The sequence below is a fragment of the Marmota monax genome, unplaced genomic scaffold (assembly GCF_021218885.2).
Source record: "Marmota monax isolate L192 unplaced genomic scaffold, Marmota_monax_Labrador192_F-V1.1 WCK01_AAM20220418_F8-fsc00002, whole genome shotgun sequence".
Classification (NCBI taxonomy): Eukaryota; Metazoa; Chordata; class Mammalia; order Rodentia; family Sciuridae; genus Marmota; species Marmota monax.
Window position 1 is genome coordinate 22,837,036 of NW_026693571.1, and position 19,040 is coordinate 22,856,075.

Below are 19,040 nucleotides of genomic sequence, written 5' to 3' on the forward strand. Positions count from 1 at the left end.
CTTAATATTAAACAATAATTTTAAGAAAGAATAAACTAGCTATTAGTAGGCCATTATGAATATACAATATCCTGTAATTTTCATTAAAGTCTGAGTGACATCATTAAAACCTCAACTGATTTTATAGGATCTTCTAAATACAACAGCTATTAAAACGAAAACTGTGTTTTTTGCCCCTATAGTTTCCTCTCAAAGTTACTTAGAGAATCATTGTCAAACTTATTCATGAATAAGAGTAAATTATATAGCTTTTTACCAAAATGTACAAAATACTGACTTTTGAAATTTTTAAGATATTGAATGGCTCTACAATCCAGTCATTCAAAATTCTTAAGTTATTGAAAGCTGAAAGCTCAAAGTTCTAAGCAAACTAAAATGTAAAGTTATATTTGTTAAATCAAACTATAAATTTGCAAAAACTTATTTACATACTACATTGCACAGGATAGCAAAGCACTGTATTCACTGAACTCAAATAGAAAGTTTACTTTTAAGATACTTTTTAACTGTTAGATAAAACACTCAACATTTGGATGGCTGGCTAAAACAAACAATAAAAGTCTTTATGTTCAACTTTGAGAAAGGGGCAAGAAGTTAGGAGGTTTAAGTAAGTAATGCATAATCTCCAAATTCATGTCAAGACTAATTTAAACTATGCCAATTAATTAGTAGGGGAAATATGCTTTCTACATGATAAGTTGCTGAATATTTTTAAAAACATCTGGCACATATAACCCTGATAAAACTGTATAATTTACTATAAGATACCTGGGCAAGTAGTTACAGTGACTAAACAAACCAGTGTAGATAATTGCATTCTTTATGAAATAAATTAGAATCCAACAAGCCTGAGCAACCCAACTCCATAATAACATGAGACCATTAAAGATTAAAAGAAAGAAGAAAAGAAAGAAAAGAAGAACAAGAAAGCCCTTCAGCAAATACCTTAAGAAATAAATCACTCAGGCAAAGCCAAACAAGTTTTGAAAGGGCCTGCTTTGACAGATGGTCTCTGGAAAAGCAAAAGCTTCAGGCAAAACGAGTGTTTTTATTTTATTTTTTTTTAAAGCTATGAAGCGTTAGCAACATTTCTATATTTTTCAAATATTTCAATTTTTAAAAAATGCTTTTTACAACCATGTGTAGGCCCCCCTACCACTTTAAGACACTAAAACAAGTACACTTACGCTCATTTAGATTTGACATAGTTATAGAATTAATCACAAATGCAACTTTGCTCTATAACTCAGAAAATAAAACATCTTAAAAACCTTTATAAAGGAAAGACCACTTTATCTTCTAAAGCTGTAAAAAATCATCCCTATTGCTTTTATTGCAGGGCCTATACACAATGCATGCTATAAAAGCCCACATTCCCAAAAGTGTTAAAGCAAAATTTCAAAAAAGTTCTTATATTTTTCTGTAGAAATAAGAGTCAATGATAGTTGACATTTAGAAAACTCAAAAAGCAGGTATTTTCAGTAAAACTTATTATAGGAAATTAAATTCTACAAAATTATCATGCAAAGTGTACTTACCAGTGCTCATGCTTTCCCTTCACCTAATGCTTGAATTCTAGGTTTCCACAAACTTTTCTAACTTTCCAATTAAAAACGCTGAAGCCTGCTACACTCCATAAAATGGCTGTGTTGTTTAATCAAGAAAAACATGATTAGAGGTTGAGCTGTCACTTTTAGAAGAAAAAGAAAATAAACAATTGCTTCTTTTGTGGTGAAGCATTAAAACAGTTAGGCTGGGATTTTCAATCATGGATCTCCCCTGGACGTTGCTACTGCTCTCAAGCAGTTGTAGTAAAATTTCTGCCACATTCTTGCTTTCTGCATGGTGTCTCAGCAGTAACAGATCAGAGCAGGCTAGCAAACAACTCCTTCCTAAATGTAAGCTCTAATTTCTTCTTCTGCAGTGAAATGAACCAAGTTTCTATGCAAAAGAATGAGTGACAGTATTCCCAGCCAATCAGCTTGGGTTTTTTCAGGAAAATCACCCCTTAATTCATTCAAAATTAGGTCATATGACACTATTTGAAATACTATTGGCTTACAATGAAAGCAATGTTTGACTCTACACAGGATAAGGCCTCCCTTCTATGCTTCCCTGGGCTGAAGACAACTTGACTATAAACGGTACTGTAAATTAAACACACACACACAGTGAGGGGAAAAAAAGAATGTAGCCTTACCAGAGCTTCCCAACTATTAAAGGGCCGGAGTTCTGTTATCTTCTGAGCTTTCTTCTGAGAACACTGAGGAATCAAAGTAAGTTCACCAATTGAAGCATCCTGAAGGAAGTGAAGAATTTTACCTTTATAGCCATCCTCCATCATTTCTTCACCACTACTGTAGTCCTCATCTAGTGAACTACCGACATCAGAACCTGAATCATATTCAGAGTCTTCAATGACTTTCTTAGGATTAAATACATTTTTTTTACGTTTTTTGTTAAAACCATTTTGTTGTTTCATTGAAAATTTCTGTTTTAGTTTTGTTTTAGCTACATTTTTAGGACAATTTTGACTTCTTGAAGAAACTTCTTTTCCATTTGGAACCTCACTTTGTGATGAAAATTGTGACGTATCTGTGTACAAAGACAGACAAAAACAATAAATAAATTAGAAATATATATATTCAATAAAAATATAAGACTTCAAATGAGATGAGAAAAATATTTAAACATTCATATTCCTTTTGAATCCAGAAGAATTCAGCTGCAATTTACTGTTAAATCTTGACACCCTTTTAATAGAAATGCAGAAGCAGAATTTAAAATTATAAAGTGAAAATACTTTCAAAAGCAGGTAATAACTTCTTTAAAACAAAAGAATTAAATATAAATTTCCATTTTCTAACAAAGGTCCTTACAACATAAATTGTAGCTGCATATCCATAATGTCCCAGATGTTACTTAAGCAGCCCAAATCCTTAATGCCAACACTGATGGGTACAGAAAAACAATGCTGATCATACCATGAAGTTTACTAACAAAGTGTCTGTTTCAACTATCCATAAGCTTTCCATCACTATGTCCACTACTCTAAATTCATCATTATTTAAAAAACTATTCCAATATATTATTATCAAAACCACTACTACTCTCTATCATATTTCACTGAATTCTAGGATGCCTGTGAATAGAGGTATACTGTTATCTTATATACCAGTAAGAAAATATGTACCAATTACTCTATAAAATACAGTTGGTTCTCTAGCTGCCAGGTTCCAAATACATGCATTTATTCAATCATGGATCAAAGAGAAGGAAAAAAAAAACAACCCTGCATTTGTAATAGATGTATAGACTTTTTTCTTACCATTATTCCCTAACTGATATAATAGAACAACTATTTTCATAGTATTTACATTTTACTAGATATTATAAGTAATCTTAAAATGATTTAAAGTATGTGGGAAATACACATAGATTATATGTAAATATATGCCATTTTACAAAAAGGAGTTTGAACCAACATATTTTGGTATCTGAACCTTCCCTTACAGATACTGAAGGACGAACATACTTTATTGAGATTGTTTATTGTCTAATTACACAAGAGGCTTTCAGACTTACAGATTATCATACACTCATTTTCTGCACATATAAAAAAATATGAGCAAAATAAACTGAATACAGTATTCCCCAAATTTCTTCCCTTTGATAATCTGGATCTTTTGAGAATCATTTTCAGATTCAAAAATAGGTGACAGTGGTGGCTTTCTAATTTCCACACATATCATTCACTATGCAATAATACTGGTAGTACAGCTTTTCTTAAAAGAACTCATTTAAAATAAACCTAAAGCCACCTGTGCTGGGCTTTAAAAGCTGGTTTTGCAATTATAAAGTCTACATGAAGTCTGGCTTAGGGATGTTACTAAACATATATAATTCAACTGAGCCCATCCACCAGTCTCCTATACCATTTTCTAAAGTTAAAAGTGTTCTACTATGGGTTTAGACTTTCTTCAAATGCTGATGATTCCCATGTTTTAGATGCCAGTGCTTTTCAAAGTCATGCCAGTTCAAGCTCAAATATCTGCATTACAGTGATTATAAGATACCACCAAATACAAGATCCATCCTGACTAACAGCAGTTAATATGTACAAAATGTTTCCTTTACACTCCATTAGACATGCTGTTTAAAAGTAGCCTTCACTGGGTTGGGGTTGTATAGCTCAGGGATACAGCAGTTGCCTACCACCTGTGAGGCACTAGGTTCAATCCTTAGCATCACATAAAAAATAAATAAATAAATAAAGTTATTATGTCCACACAATCAAAATTATTTTTTAAAAAATAAGTAGCCCTTACTACCAAGAAAGATTTGCCACATAGAAAGACATTTATTGTTTTGTTTATAAACAACAGGTCAATATTTAGGACTTGGTCATTTAAAAAATTTTTATATCATCACTTTCAACATCATTTTTAACTCCATTCTTTAGTTGATAGCTAACTGGTTCACTATTTTCTTATAACTAAAATACAGAATATAACAGAGAGTATGTATTTTCTTCTTTTAATTCAGAGGAACTCTACCACTGAGCTCCAACCCCAGTTCTTTTTCAAATTTTAAATTTTGAGACAGGGTCTAGCTAAGTTGACCGTGTTGGCTTGAATTTACAATCCTCCTGCCTCAGCCTCCCAAATCAATGGGAGATGAAAGGCTTGGGCCAACTTACCCAGCAGGAAGTATGTATAATCAATGACATAGAATAATTACCTTGATCTTCTGCAAACACTTTTAAAGATTCCAGAGCTTCTGTGTACATCCATTCATGTTCCTTGAGTACTTCTCTTAGTTCCTAGAAATAAAGTTATTTGTATTTGTTAAAAATTTCAAATTACCATTGTAGAAATGAAAATGTTTACTTTAAAAAAAATCATTTTTTTAGTTGTAGTTGGACACAATACCTTTATTTTATTTATTTTTATGTGGTGCTGAGGATAGACATGTGCTAGGCGAGCACTCTACTGCTGAGCCACAACCCCAGCCGTTTATGTGCTTTTAAAACTAAATTAATCACATTAAAATTGAGAATTCATAGCTAATTATTTCACACTTGTTTTTATGTTGCTTTATAAATGTTTTCCATGTGATTTCACACCTGCAGATAGGCAAGAACTTTTTTTTATTTCTAGTTCTCCCTTTGAACACTGAAGGATCAAGAAATGTTTGCCCGATTAAAAATAAAACTTCGAGGCTGAGACAGGAGGATTGCAAGTTCAAAGCCAGCCTCAGCAAAAGCGAGACACTAAGCAACTCAGCGAGACCCTGTCTCTAAATAAAATATAAAATAGGTCTGGGAATGTGGCTCAGTGGTCGAGTGTCCCTGAGTTCAATCCCCAGTGCCCAAAAAAATGAATAAATAGAACTTCAATATGCAGTTAGACAAAACATTAATTTTTTAAAAAAATTTTTAAGATGTTGATGGACCTTTACTTTATTCATTTATTTATATGTAGTGCTAGAATCAAACCAGTGCCTCATACATGCTATCTAGGCAAGTGCTCTACCACTGAGCCACAACCCCAGCCCTAAGTTTTAATATTTGTAAAGAACAAGTATAGCAGTAAGATATTCATTCAGCTCATCAGAATTCAACAAATGTACTACCTGAGTATATAATGGAATATACCAATGAAAGTTTACATGTATTTCAAATGCTAAGAAAACATGTGCTTCAATACATGATCGTCTGATAAAACAGACCCTTTCAGCAATGGAATGTTTAGTTAGCTTGTATTGTTAATGACTCTGGAAGTATTCTTACTATCTGGAAAGGAGAACAAAAACACTGAAATGCAATACTGTACTTTAAAATTCTCCTCTGTCCTCATGGACACCTTCCACCCACCCTGCTTCCCCAGGGCTGTAGGGGCAGCCACTCCACCAACTGTGCCCTATTCCAGGTCAGAGAGAGGGGCCTCCTGAGAAGTCTGCAGGAGAGCAAAGTTTATTTTCCTTGTATGTCTGTAAATAAATGGTTTCAATTGGAAAACATTAAAAAAAAAAAAAAAAAAGAAATTTAAAAAATCAAAACAACTAAGCAATTATTTCACGGGGGCAACGATTGTATAGATGGCTTTCTAAATGGTTTACATAGTATAAATGAACTCAGTTTTTATTATTTTTTTTTTTATGGTTTGGGTTGTAACGCTGATACTATAATTAGTAAACAAGGTGAATAAACAATGTCAAGAGTTAAAAAGGAGTATGTGGTAGCATACACCTGTAATCCCTGTGACTGGGGGAGCTAAGTCAAGAAGATCAAAAGTTTGAGGTCAGCTTCTGCAACTTAACAGTCCCCAACACAAATTTAAAAAGGAAAAAGAAATGGGGATACAGCTCAGTAGTAGAGCATCCCTGGGTTCAATGCCCAGTTTCCAAACTGTAGTATAAAATATTGTTTAAATTGAACCCTGTAAGAATTAAGGGTAAGTTTGTATTTGTTCAATTAACTGGTCTCTCTTATCAATGTTATACTACTCACTTGTTTATCAAAATTTGGAAATTCTTTTTGCAATTTCAATACAATACTTTCTTGCTTTTCCCAATTACTGCTAGATTCTGCAGACTCATTTGATTCTTCCCCCTGTAGGAAAAAAAAAAAAAAAAAAGAATCAATTTAAGAGATCACCAGTAAAAACAGTATTAAGGTAATTATATTTCTGTTGACTTTAAAAAAAAATCATCACATTTGATAAGAATGCTTATTTCTCCACAATGTTTACTTATGTTAATGTAAACACTGACAAATTTACGCCTTCAAGGATGAAAAAGATTGCTGATTTCAGATTACTAAAAGAGGACACCAGACATCTATTTGCTCTCTCAAAGCCATTTCTGCATCAACCATGGCCACCTTCGTAGAGCTCAGCATCAAAGCCAAGATGCCCATGTTGGGTTTGGGCACCTGGAAGTCTCCCCCCAAAAAAGTCAAAAAAGTCGTGAAGGTGGCCATTGATGCAGTATATTGCCACTTAGACTGTGCCTATGTCTATCAGAATGAGAATGAGAATGAGGTGGGAGAAGCCATCCAAGAGAAGATCCAAGAGAAGGTGGTGAAGCAGGAGGACCTCTTTATTGTGAGCAAGTTGTGGTGCACCTTCTTTGAGAGGAAGCTTGTGAAGCTTGAAATTGTGGTGTATATATATATATTTCAATGGAATATTACTCAGCCATAATGGCATAATGACATTTGCCAGTAAATGGATGGATCTGAAGACTATCATGCTAAGTGAAATAAACCAATTCCAAAAAACCAAAGGTTGAATGATTTTGTTGATATGTGGAAGCTAAACCACAATTAAAGGGGGCAAGGGGAAAAGTTCAGTAGATTAGACAAAGGGGAACAAATGGAAGGGAGGAGGGATAAAATAGAAAAGACAGTAGAATAAATCTAATAATTTTCTTATATACACATGAAAATACCTAAAGTGAATTCCACCATCATGCCCACTCACAAGAATGGGGTCCTAATTGGAATAAGATATAATCCATGCTTGTATAATTTTACCAAAATGGATTCTATTTTCATGTATAATTAAGAAAAACAAAACAAACAAACAACAACAAAAAGATATGGGCTAGGGATACAGCTATGTATGTAGAGTGCATAGGCTCTACAAGGCTCTGGGATTGATCCACAGCACCAAAAAAGATACACAATATTTGAAAAACAGCTTGGGAAACAATATAGCACAAGTAAAACATTCAGCATTCAGTAGATGGTGTGCCTTATCATTTACTGTCTGTGCTCAGATCTACCTTTGTGCCAGCTTTGCTGATCCCTGGTGAGGGAGAATATGGAACACATCTGGTAGTTACTCTAGAGCTTTACAGAAGTTAGATTATACATGGAGTTTGAACCCAAATCTGTCTTAGTGGAGTCTGGAGTTATGATTCAATCTTGTGATTATTTTTCTAGCTCCAGAACAGTCATATCTGGGAATGTCAAAAAACACTCCTTAGCTCCCTGAGTCACAGAGTATGGGCCACTATTATAGGAAATACCAAATCTAGGATCCTAGAATTGTCACTCTCATTAACAAGCAGCAAGACCACATTCCTGTGGAGACAGAAGAGACTGATGCTACTGACCCATTCCAACATAATATAGTTCCTTGAAGCATACAAAAATTGAATGAGTCTTGAAAAATTATTTCAGTGTATCAAATAATCAGGTGCTGACACGTTTCAGCTGTTCTACTATATGTGTCAATTTTACTGAGGAAAGTCAATGAGGAAATGCAGCTGCTTTGTTTACTTGAGGTGGCAATGTCTCACTGTAGCCCAAATGACCTTGAACACAGGATATTCCCACCTCAGGTCCCCAAGTAGCTGTGATTGGCATTTATTACCATGCCACCATATATTACATAAACACTCTAATTATTACTCCAGGCTTCAACACTGATAGAAATGACTATTCTGATGTTAATTCTTCCAAGCTTTTCATCATGTTTGGATTCTTACCACCTTCTTAATGGAAATTAATATCACATTGATTTTATAGAGTAAGTTATAAACGGTGCCATCACACCTTTATCAAGGAGCTGTATAAGAGGTGGGTTTTTAAGGCAAAAGGAAGAATCTGACACTAGGATTGAGTTCTGCTTTTGTAGAGACAGTTTCATGCACTGTAAGAATTTTTAAGGGTTAAGGCTTTTGTTTTGGAGACTTTGTGTTGTTGCAATAATTGTCTACAACATAAAAGAATTAAGTGAAAACATTAATGAACAAGGGAGTAATTTTTGTATCCCGGAAGCAAACCCCAAGGCTGACTTTAACAATTCCTTTCATAAGGCTCACAATTTGGTGAGTAATAAATTACTACTGGCTTCAGTTTCCAGTCTCCTTTTGGCTATGGTGCTGAACATCATAGTTACTTGACTTTTTGGAACCTTTAATCATACAGCATGTTGTCTTTCAGATTTGGATTCTTTGAGATATGCATTCATAACTTTGATAAAACTTGTTTTATCAAACCAAGAATTTAACTCAATGCAGAGCCACCTTCTTCAGGTTAATCCTACATCACTGATTGAAAACTTTTCTGCAGCTTTCTCATCTGCACAAATGACTATGTCACACTGCTAAAGGCTTAGAAAATTATAGCACTGTTTAGAAATCACTAAAGCAAACATTACTGGCACTAAAAGGAGTCACTTTCTGCAGGTTACAGCGATTTCCATTTCAGTCATTGTGTATAAATACAAAGATCTATGTGGAAAAGGTTGTTAACTCATTTTTTCACTTATTAGCCTTGAATCCAAATGTTCAATGATATTTCCTTTTGTTCTATTTCTTTATGATGTATTCTTATTTATTTGGGCAGCAGGATGTGGGTTACTGGGGATTGAACTCAAGTGCACTCAACCACTGAGCCACATCCCCAGTAGTAATTTATTACTCACCTATTCTGTATTTTTATTTAGAGACAAGGTCTCACTGAGTTGCTTAGAGTCTCGCTTTCGCTGAGGCTTGCTTTGAACTCACGATCCTCTTGCCTCAGCCTCCAGAGCCCCTGGGATTACAGGTGTGTGCAACCGTGCCTTGCTATGTTGTGTTCTTATTGACTTCTGAACACTTGAGTCCAGCCCAGCCAAACACTTTCATTTCTGTGGCATTAACTCTGATGGTCCAAAATCAGATTCCTTTGTGTCTATTGCTTGAGATCTATCAGATGGTCTAATTTCTTTCCATTTTCTTGTTTCCAACTTCTCATCAATACTTGAAAACATTTGTTTTGCATTCACTGCATGGCATTTTTTAACCAGAATGGGATGTCTGGGATGTTGAAAAGAGCATTTTTGTTCTTTTTTACGCCCCCCCTGAATAGGAAAAGTTCACAAATATGAAATAGCAAAACTTATCTTTGTAACATAATGCACATGGTAAAATAAGGTGGCCAATAGATGTTTGAGTTGTGTTTTATATATTATATTACTATCTGGCTTGGTTCAACTGGGTGCAGATTTCTGTGTGTATCTAGTATTTTTTAATGGATAAAATTACACATTAACAAATGCAAATTTTGCGTTACATGTGAACTGTTCTCTAAACTGCACTGAAACAAATTCACATTTTAAAAAAAGATCAGACTGATCTATTTTTCGCTTGATGATAGTTTCTGATAGAAGCATATCCTATGGCTGTTCCTTAGGACATCGAGTGATCATCAGACACAATCTGGGTATCTGGCCCACCAAGCCTAAAAATAAGTGCTGGCAGCACTAATCCATGAAATAGAAATGGTATATTTGTGAAGGACTTGAACAGTTCAAGAGAAATAAATAAATTGCCATGTATGGGTGTTTCAGAGCTTCACAGTAACTTCTACAGCTGATGCCAGATAAAGCAAGCAGAAAACTTTAAACTTGGTTTATGAAGAATCTGCATAATAATTAAAGCCAGCCAAAAGTGAACAACTACTATAACACAATCCCGTTTAAGAAAGTAGCTCTGTGCATACCTTTGGGCAGTACATTTTGTGTGGAAAGAAATGTCTTTAAGTATAGTTCAACAAAATATCATGGACAGTGACTGAGGAAAAAGAATAAGACTGGAAGATCAATGACCAGGAAGTCTGGGGAGGAGTTGTAGTTCTAAAATTAGAAGTTATACTCAGAAGAGAATGCTGGAATGACAGTGTTCTATGTGAACATGCCACAAAGGGTGTGTGTGTGTGTGTGTATATATATATATATATGAAAGGAAATTTGCAATACACCTACAGACCCCTTACACCTAAACACAAAATTACTTCTGTCAATATTAGTTTCCAGAGGAAGAATAATTCCATGTAGGACACAGTAACTGTGTCAATAAATTATGGTAGAGCTTGCCACCTAGTTACCTAGGACTTCTTATACCATTAAGTCACAGACCAAAAAGAAAAAAAGTTGCCATGCTAGTTGGGGTAACTTGACTTTGATTTTGGTGACTAATAAGAAATTGTGTCACTGAGTATGCAGACAGGGAGGAGTATGTTTGCATTCACTGGGATATCTCTTAGTGGTTCTGTTTGCAAAGTAAAAGTTAATGGAAATCTTTAGTGACCCAATAAGAGAAAAAACTCTCTTATTTGCAGGTACACAGTGCTATAGCTTGAGTGTGTCCTTTCAAAACTGAAATGCTGAAACTTGCTCCAGAGGCTGAGGTAGGAAGACTGAGTTCAGAGCCTTCCTCAGCAACTTAGCAACTCAGCCAGACTCTGTCTCTAAATGAAATAATAAAAATGGCTGGGGATGTGGCTCAGTGATTAAGCACCCTTGAGTTCAATCCCTGGTACCAAAAAAAAAAAAAAAAGCTGCGTTGTGGCTCAGTGGTAGAGTGCTTGCCTAGCATGTGTGAGGCACTGGGTTTGATTGTGAGTGCCGCATATAAATAAATGAATAAATTAAAAGTCCATCAACATCTGTAACAAAATTGAAAAAAAAAACCCTTAATCCCCATTGTGGTGATATCAGGAGGCCAGAAGGAGGTGGGGCCATTTATGAAGTGATTAGGGATTAGATGCCCTTATAAAAGGGTCTGAGGAGGGAGCTCCACGTTTTTGCCCCTTCCATTCCTTGTGCCAAGTGAGGATCTAGTGTTCCTCTCCCTATGATACAACAGCAAGATGCTATCTGGGAAACAGAGAGGAGCCAAACACAACTTATTAACACCTTGATCTTGGATTTCACAGCATCAAAAATTGTGAGAAAGAAACTGCTATTCTATATAAATTAACCATTCTATGGTATTTTGTTATAGCAATACAGACTAAAACATGTAGTTAAATATTAACAGAATCATCTAGAATAGCATTAAGTAGTTGCTATTGAAGAAGATCAAATAGTGGTGATGAGAGCTGTTCTTCATGTGTTATACAATACATATATGTAACTTTATGAAATAAAACTTAGAAGCATTTTATTCTCTCAAAAAGTTAATCAACCACATTACAGTTTTTTAAAAAATCTATTTTATGATTCAAAGAGATTAGCAATTCATACTGCAAAAATTTTTTAAAAAAGCAAAACCAGCCACAAACTGAATCCAAATGTAAGTTCCCTGATTTAGTTTTCAAAGAGAAAAGACTACTTAATTAATTCAGGTGAGTTTTCAGTTCTGATATCTGTAAGACTCAACATATCCTAACTGTGACACTGCAATTCACAAAAAACTTACATGATCCAGTCTTGTCTTTTTTAAAGATTGATCATCGTTAAATTCATCCTCCTCATATGGCTCTGAAGAAGATGATAATTTTCTTTTCCTGGGCCCACCACCTTTTAAAACAGAAACATGCTCAAAGTTTGCACAGAAATAACAGGAATCAATTTAATTCAAAACAAAAATGTGTAATAAACTTGAGTCAGTTCCCTTGAAATTGGGCCTGATGTTCTTTCTTCTACATATGACTAGACTGAAGGAAGAGTGAATAGATACTCTTTGTTGGTCTTTGTTTGTCTACCCAAAGTAGAAATCATTTTAATACTGTACTTGTAAACTATCACTTTATTAATGTTAAAAGTACTCTCTCCAAATTTACAATTAATTCTACAAAGTGATAATGGGATTCCAGTGACTGAGTATTCAGCAATGAAAAAAAGTGAACTACTGGGGCTGGGATTGTGGCTCAGCAGTAGAGCACTCTTCTAGCATGTGCACCACATAAAAATAAATAAACGAAATAAAGGTATTGTGTCCAACTACTTCTAAAAAATAATTATTTAAAAAAGTGAACTATCAAGGCTAAGTTATCAAAAGCATCACAGATGCCATTAATTGTCTACCATGTACCAGATTTTGCACAAGGCCTTTTATAAACTACAATTTTATTTGCTTTTCACAATAAACTTACAAAGTAGGTAACATTTTATTTTACAAATGAGAAGGAACTCATATATACAGAAATTAAGCGAGGAATGTTTTCAACATAAAACAAGCAAGTGTAACAGTATGAGTAACAGGAAATCAGCACATTCTGCCAAGACTGAAACAAAAACAAATAAGCTACATAATCTTAAGAAGTGTTACGTATTCATACTTTTTATACCATGTATCTATTTCTGAAACACTTGGAATCTCAAGAGTGCCAATTCCTTAGACAGATTGCTGTTACCTTTGAAACACTGCTAAAAGCCCACAAAAGTTTCACCATTTTAGCATTAATTTTATCAGAAGCCTAACTGTGCATAAAATATATGTACATACCTGACAACTTTTGAGTTGTAAGATTAAAAATCTCATAGCAGCCATTACAAAATAAAACTGAATGTTATAAACCTTTAAAGCATGAATATTTGAGTGTTTCCTACTGATTCATTTCATAATATAAATATGCATTCTGCATATTTGTGGCATCCATTTTTAAAAATAATTATCTAGGTACTTAGTCATTTACTAAAAAGAGACTCCTCCTTGAAACCAATAAATAAATTTTTATTTTATCTTCTGAAATAAAAACTTTATAGGTACATATATTTCAAAAAATACTACATAAAAATACCCTTATTGTTTTTTGTTTGTTTGGTGCTAAGGACCAAACCCAGGGGCACTTAGCCACTGAGTCACACCCCTACCCTTTTAATTTTTTTTTAATTTTGAGACCGAGTCTTGCCAAATTGCTGAGGCTGGCCTCGAACTTGTAATCCTCAGCCTCAGCCTTCCCCTCCCCCAAGCAGCTGGGATTATAGACATGTACCATCACATCTGGCTCCCTTTACTGTTTAATATACAGGATGATACTGTTTATAAAAAGATTAAAATTTATGGTAAAACCAATGTTTACTGTCATGATTTCGGACCTGTCCAAGACTGCTCATGTTAAAAAGCCTTTTGTTGGGTTGCTCAGTAGAGAGCTGTTGTTGCCTACTATTTGCAAGACTCTGGGTTCAATCAGATAAAAGGGGGAACCTTTTGTTGAAAATTGTGCTAATATACCCCAAACAGTTTCATGTCTTTATGACATAGTACATTAAAGATTATCTTGTCCAGAGCAACAGCATACACCTGTAATCTCAGTTACTCAGAAGGCAAGAGGATTTGTAAGTTCAAGGCCATCTGGGCAACTTAGTGATGCCCTGTCTCAAAAATAAAATAAAAGAATGGTGGATGTAGGGCCTGGATTGTGGCTTAGTGGTAGAGCTCTTGCCTAGCACATGTGAGGCAATAGGTTCAAACTTCAGACCACATAAAAATTAATAAGTAAAATAAAGGTATTGTGTCCATCTACAACTAAAAAAATAGAAAAATAAAAAATTTAAAAAAAGAAGAGGAGATATAGCTCAGTGGTAGAGTACTTCCCTTTATGTGACAGACTCTGGTTCAACCCATAATACACTAAAAACCAACCAAACAAAAAACCTCCACCCCCCAAAGCTGTCTTATCTCCAAGGTTAGACAAATTTGATCACCTATACATTACCTCCGCGTTTACTCCACTAAAACTGAGGATGTCTGATATGACTATCCTGTCCATTCCAAGATGCAGCAAGAAAGTTTTCTTAAAAAACCAAAACCTAATTCTTATTTCCTTGTAATTTACCACTTAATACTTTAAACAACAACATGTGAAAATGCAGCATAGGAACTGGGCTTGTGGCTCAGTGGTAGAAAGCTAACCTAGAATGTGCAGGGCCCTGGGTTCAATCCTCAGCACCAATAAAAATAAATGAATGAAATAAAGGTATTGTGTCCAACTACAACTAATATATATATATATATATATATATAATGAAAATGCAGTATAAGGGTAAGAAGAAAAATTTAGCTAGAGTTTAAATTTGATGAGGATTATAAACTCTGTAACAGCTGGGTTTATATTAACTTTGCTTTGTTACATGTCCTTAGTGTGAAAGCAAAAAAGAATATGTACAAGTTTCCCAAGCCACAGGCAATTCAATAAATGTTATCTAAGCCTGTCATTTTTTAGCTTTAAAATAAGCACTAGAGTTGGGAGCGGTGGTGCATGCCTATAATCCCAGTGACTCAGGAGGAGGATTACAAGTTCAAAGGTAGCCTCAGAAACTTACAGAGGCACTTAGCAACTCAGGGAGCCCCTGCTAAACAAAAAGTAAAAAAGGGATGTGGGTCAGTGGTTAAGCACCCCTGGGCTTAATCCCCAGTAAGAACACAATAACAACAAAAAAGCACTAAGGGTGTTATTGAGGAAGACACATTTAACTGTCTCCGGTACCATTTTGAATAACAGATGGCCTATAACAAATAATTTTTGACTTTCACTACATTCTTAATATATGCCAGGCACCACAGTAAGAAAATTAACATTAACTTTTATCAGTTCTTTACAACAACCTATGAGTTCAGCACTATTTTTATACTATTTTACTGCCAAGGAAACAAAGAGAAGAATTAGACAACACTACCTAAGGTCACACAGCTGGTAAGTAAAAGACAAAAAAAGAATCTTGACGTTCCGTGTAGGTAGTAACCACAAAATACTGTTTCCTTGCTCAAAGTGGAAGAAACAAAAGGTTTAAAATATTTCCTACAGATGAAATCATATCACATTTATGATCCATTTTAACTCATCCACTTAACAGGAAGAAATGAGGTAGATAACTAAAGAGGGATGATGGGCCCAAGTAAACATATTATTTTCTATTTCTATACACATTTTAAGTATCAAAAATTTTTTAAAAGTAGAGAAATCCACTTAGGGAAATGAACATTCATCACACAAGCATTAACTAGCCAATCTTTAGCAAAAATAACATGGAAGTATATACAAAGAATTAAAATTGGGGGTTGGGGTTGTGGCTTACAGTTACAGCGCTCACCTAGCACATGTGGGGTGCTGGGTTTGATACTCAGCACCACATAAAAATAAAGGTATTGCATCCAGCTACAACTAAAACAAAATAAAACAACAACAACAAAAAAGAATTAAAATTGACCCGGCATAGTGGTGCACGCCTGTAATCCCAGAGGCTCAGGGATGTTGAGACAGGAGGATTACAAGTTCAAAGCCAGCCTCAGCAACAGTGAGGCACTAAGCAACTCAGTGAGACCCTGTCTCTAAATAAAATACAAAATGGGGCTGGGGATGTGACTCAGTGGTCAAGTGCACCTGAGTTCAATCGCTGGTACCAAAAAATAAAAAAAAAAATAAAAAAGAATTAAAATTGTGCATATCATTTGAGGAACCTAATTTGAAATTTAGCCTACAGAAATAACATAAAGGTGTATATATAATGGTATTTAGTACTATAATTCTATAGTACTGTAATGTTTTATATCAATGGAAACATAATTGCTAATGGGAAGTTGGTTAATAAACTAATCCTGTGAGTAGTACCATGAAGTTATTTTAAAAATTGTTTAAAAATCTGATTGAACTGACCAAACTATTCATGATAAATGACTTTATAAAAATTAAAACCACTATTTTTTACATTTTATAATCTAATGTATGTGTGTGACTGGTATAAACAAACACAGGAAAAAGCTGAGGATGATATTAAGCAGATTTAAGAGTTATTAATGAAGTATAAGTTTACTTTCATTACTTACTTTAAATGTTTTTTGAGTAGTAGCATTACAGGTGAATTTTTTTTTTGATATGTACATTTAAAGAAAAATTGAGACAGCACTTGCTAAAAAATTGGAGATTTTTTAAAATATTGTAAGCTCCTTCAAATGCATTTATTTTTGTATCAGAAGCCTGAAACATAACATAAATATTTACTCAATGAAGGAATGCTGATTACCAGCTAAGGACTTTCCATAAGACATTATGTTCCTATTGACTCAGATTTGCAGACCCATAAATAAGACCACAATGCAATTAGAAAGGATAATTAAGAAAGAAAATATACCTTCCACAACTTAACTCTTATGGGATTTGATCTGTAAAAACAAGAAAATCTACCAGTGAGAAACTGACCCCTCTTTCTTGGGGGGAAAGGAAAAAAAAAGAAACCATCAACCTAGAAATCTGGTTTCCAAACAGCTATATGACCTCAGTTAAGTTACTTAACCTTCTTAACCTTCAGTTTCTTCATCTAAAAAAAACGGAAGCTATTAACACTTCACACATTCTTGAAAGAATTCATGAAGGTGCTGGGTAAATTGTAGAGCAATATTAATGAGAATATATTATTAAATAACTAATAAATCAGCATGATTTAAAACTAAGTCAAGCATACTTGCGTCACCAAACATCAGCAAGGCAGCAGCAATTGCCCCATCCATAGTGCTTGTTGATTCAATCAACTAACAAAGAGAAAAGAAAAATGTTTTTAAAAGAACACTTAAGAAATATTTAAAACAAACATATTATACAAGGTATTATCATTTAAGTTCATTAAGTCGTATGATCAATTTTCACAACACTTAGGTTATTTAAAAAGTCTAAACTTACCTAAGCATAACTTAAAATTTGATTTATTCATTATCACTATAAAGAAAAATCAAAACAATCAAATATACACAGCATATTCTAGGTTTCTGTCAAAAGCCTTGAAAACTTCCTATCTGTGTATTTAGGCACTGAGCGTATGTAGGATACAGGGAGAGGGACAGAAATGGGGAGAAAGAAAGGAGAGGGGCAAACAGAGATACTTATGTAATTCCTTTTTTCACTTCTGGGGGTAAAAATTACAATTTGGTTCCTTTAAAAACTGGATACTTGGACTGGGGTTGTGGCTCAGAGGTAGAGAGCGCTTACCTAGCAAGCGTGAGGCACTGGGTTCTATCCTCAGCACCACATAAAGTAAAAATCAAGACATTGTGTCCACCTATAACTAAAAAATAAATATTTTTAAAAACCTGGATATTTCTATTTATTTATTTGGTACCAGGTATTGAACCCCTGGAGCACTTAACCAGTGAACCACATCCCTAACCCTTTTTTATTTTGCAGCAGGGTCTCATGAAATTGCTGAGGCTGATCTCCGGAGTCACTGGGATTACAGGCATGTGCTACAGCAGCCAGCTAAAACTGGATACTTCTTACATGAATGAAAGGGCTCTTGATTTTTCCTGTTTCTGAATTGCTTGAAGTTTTTCAAGAACATTTGTATATATTACTTACATTAGCAATTTCTTTTTTTTTTTAAATATTTATTTATTTTTTAGTTTTCAGCGGACACAACATCTTTGTTTTTATATGTGGTGCCGGGGGATCGAACCCAGGCCGCATGCATGCCAGGCAAGCACGCTACGGCTTGAGCCACATCCCCAGCCCTACATTAGCAATTTCAAGGTAATGTATTTATATCATTCAGTAATATTAAATTTTAGAAAAAAATAAACCATCCCATATTTTTTCTCATTATTTCCCTTATTTTCAATAAATTACCAAAGATCTTACTTCTTTAAATAAGCTATTTTTGTACTAAATGAAAGTCTCTAATCAAATATAAGAATGTTTCCCTCCATACAAGTTTTCCCTAATCTTACATGCATAGATATCCTGTAAGTCCCTCTTCTTATTATTTTTTAATATTTTTTAAGTTGTAGATGGACATACAATATCTTTATTTTTATGTGGTGCTGAGGATCGAACCCAGTGCCTCACACATGCAAGGCAAGCGCTTTACCACTAACCTATAGTCCTAGCCCCGCTCTTCGTTTTCAAAATAGCCAAAGCATATCCTTATCAAGCCTAGGACTAAATTTATATTTCACAACTTCTTAAATTCCTTTATATGGGTCTAAAAACTTGCATACTAGTTTATAAATATCACCTTTAATGATATTTGAACTAATAAGGATCACTTTATTAGTTTCTTGAAGAAACACATTACTTCAAGAGAGTGCTCTGCTTTGCAGTGAGTGATATGCTAAATTTCTGCAACTTCAGATATTGATTAATGAAGTCAGAGACATGTATACCAATGTTATTTTCCCACCAAAATTATAAAATTAGAGGAAAATATTTCTGTAGGAATGAAATCTCTTTGAAGATAGACAATCAAGCTAGATATTTTTCAACTCAGATTTATTCTTTTATGCTCAATATTTTAAATATTCCATCAAGTTTATTTGCTGGAAGCTCTTTCCTT

At 34.3% G+C, this 19,040-nt stretch overlaps 1 protein-coding gene across 4 annotated transcripts in view; it reads right to left on the minus strand.

Moving 5' to 3' along the window:
• Positions 1 to 19,040, minus strand: part of Smarcad1 (SWI/SNF-related, matrix-associated actin-dependent regulator of chromatin, subfamily a, containing DEAD/H box 1) — a 75,669-nt gene that overhangs the window by 30,371 nt on the left and 26,258 nt on the right. For 3 of the 4 annotated variants that reach the window (XM_046458891.2, XM_046458890.2, XM_046458889.2), the window contains exons 5-9: positions 17,181 to 17,247; positions 12,196 to 12,296; positions 6,512 to 6,613; positions 4,741 to 4,822; positions 2,201 to 2,595 (exon numbers count right to left, since the gene is read on the minus strand). In XM_046458891.2, coding sequence (XP_046314847.1) covers positions 2,201 to 2,595; positions 4,741 to 4,822; positions 6,512 to 6,613; positions 12,196 to 12,296; positions 17,181 to 17,247 — 747 coding nt within the window. The other variant, XM_058583849.1, reaches the window with a different exon arrangement.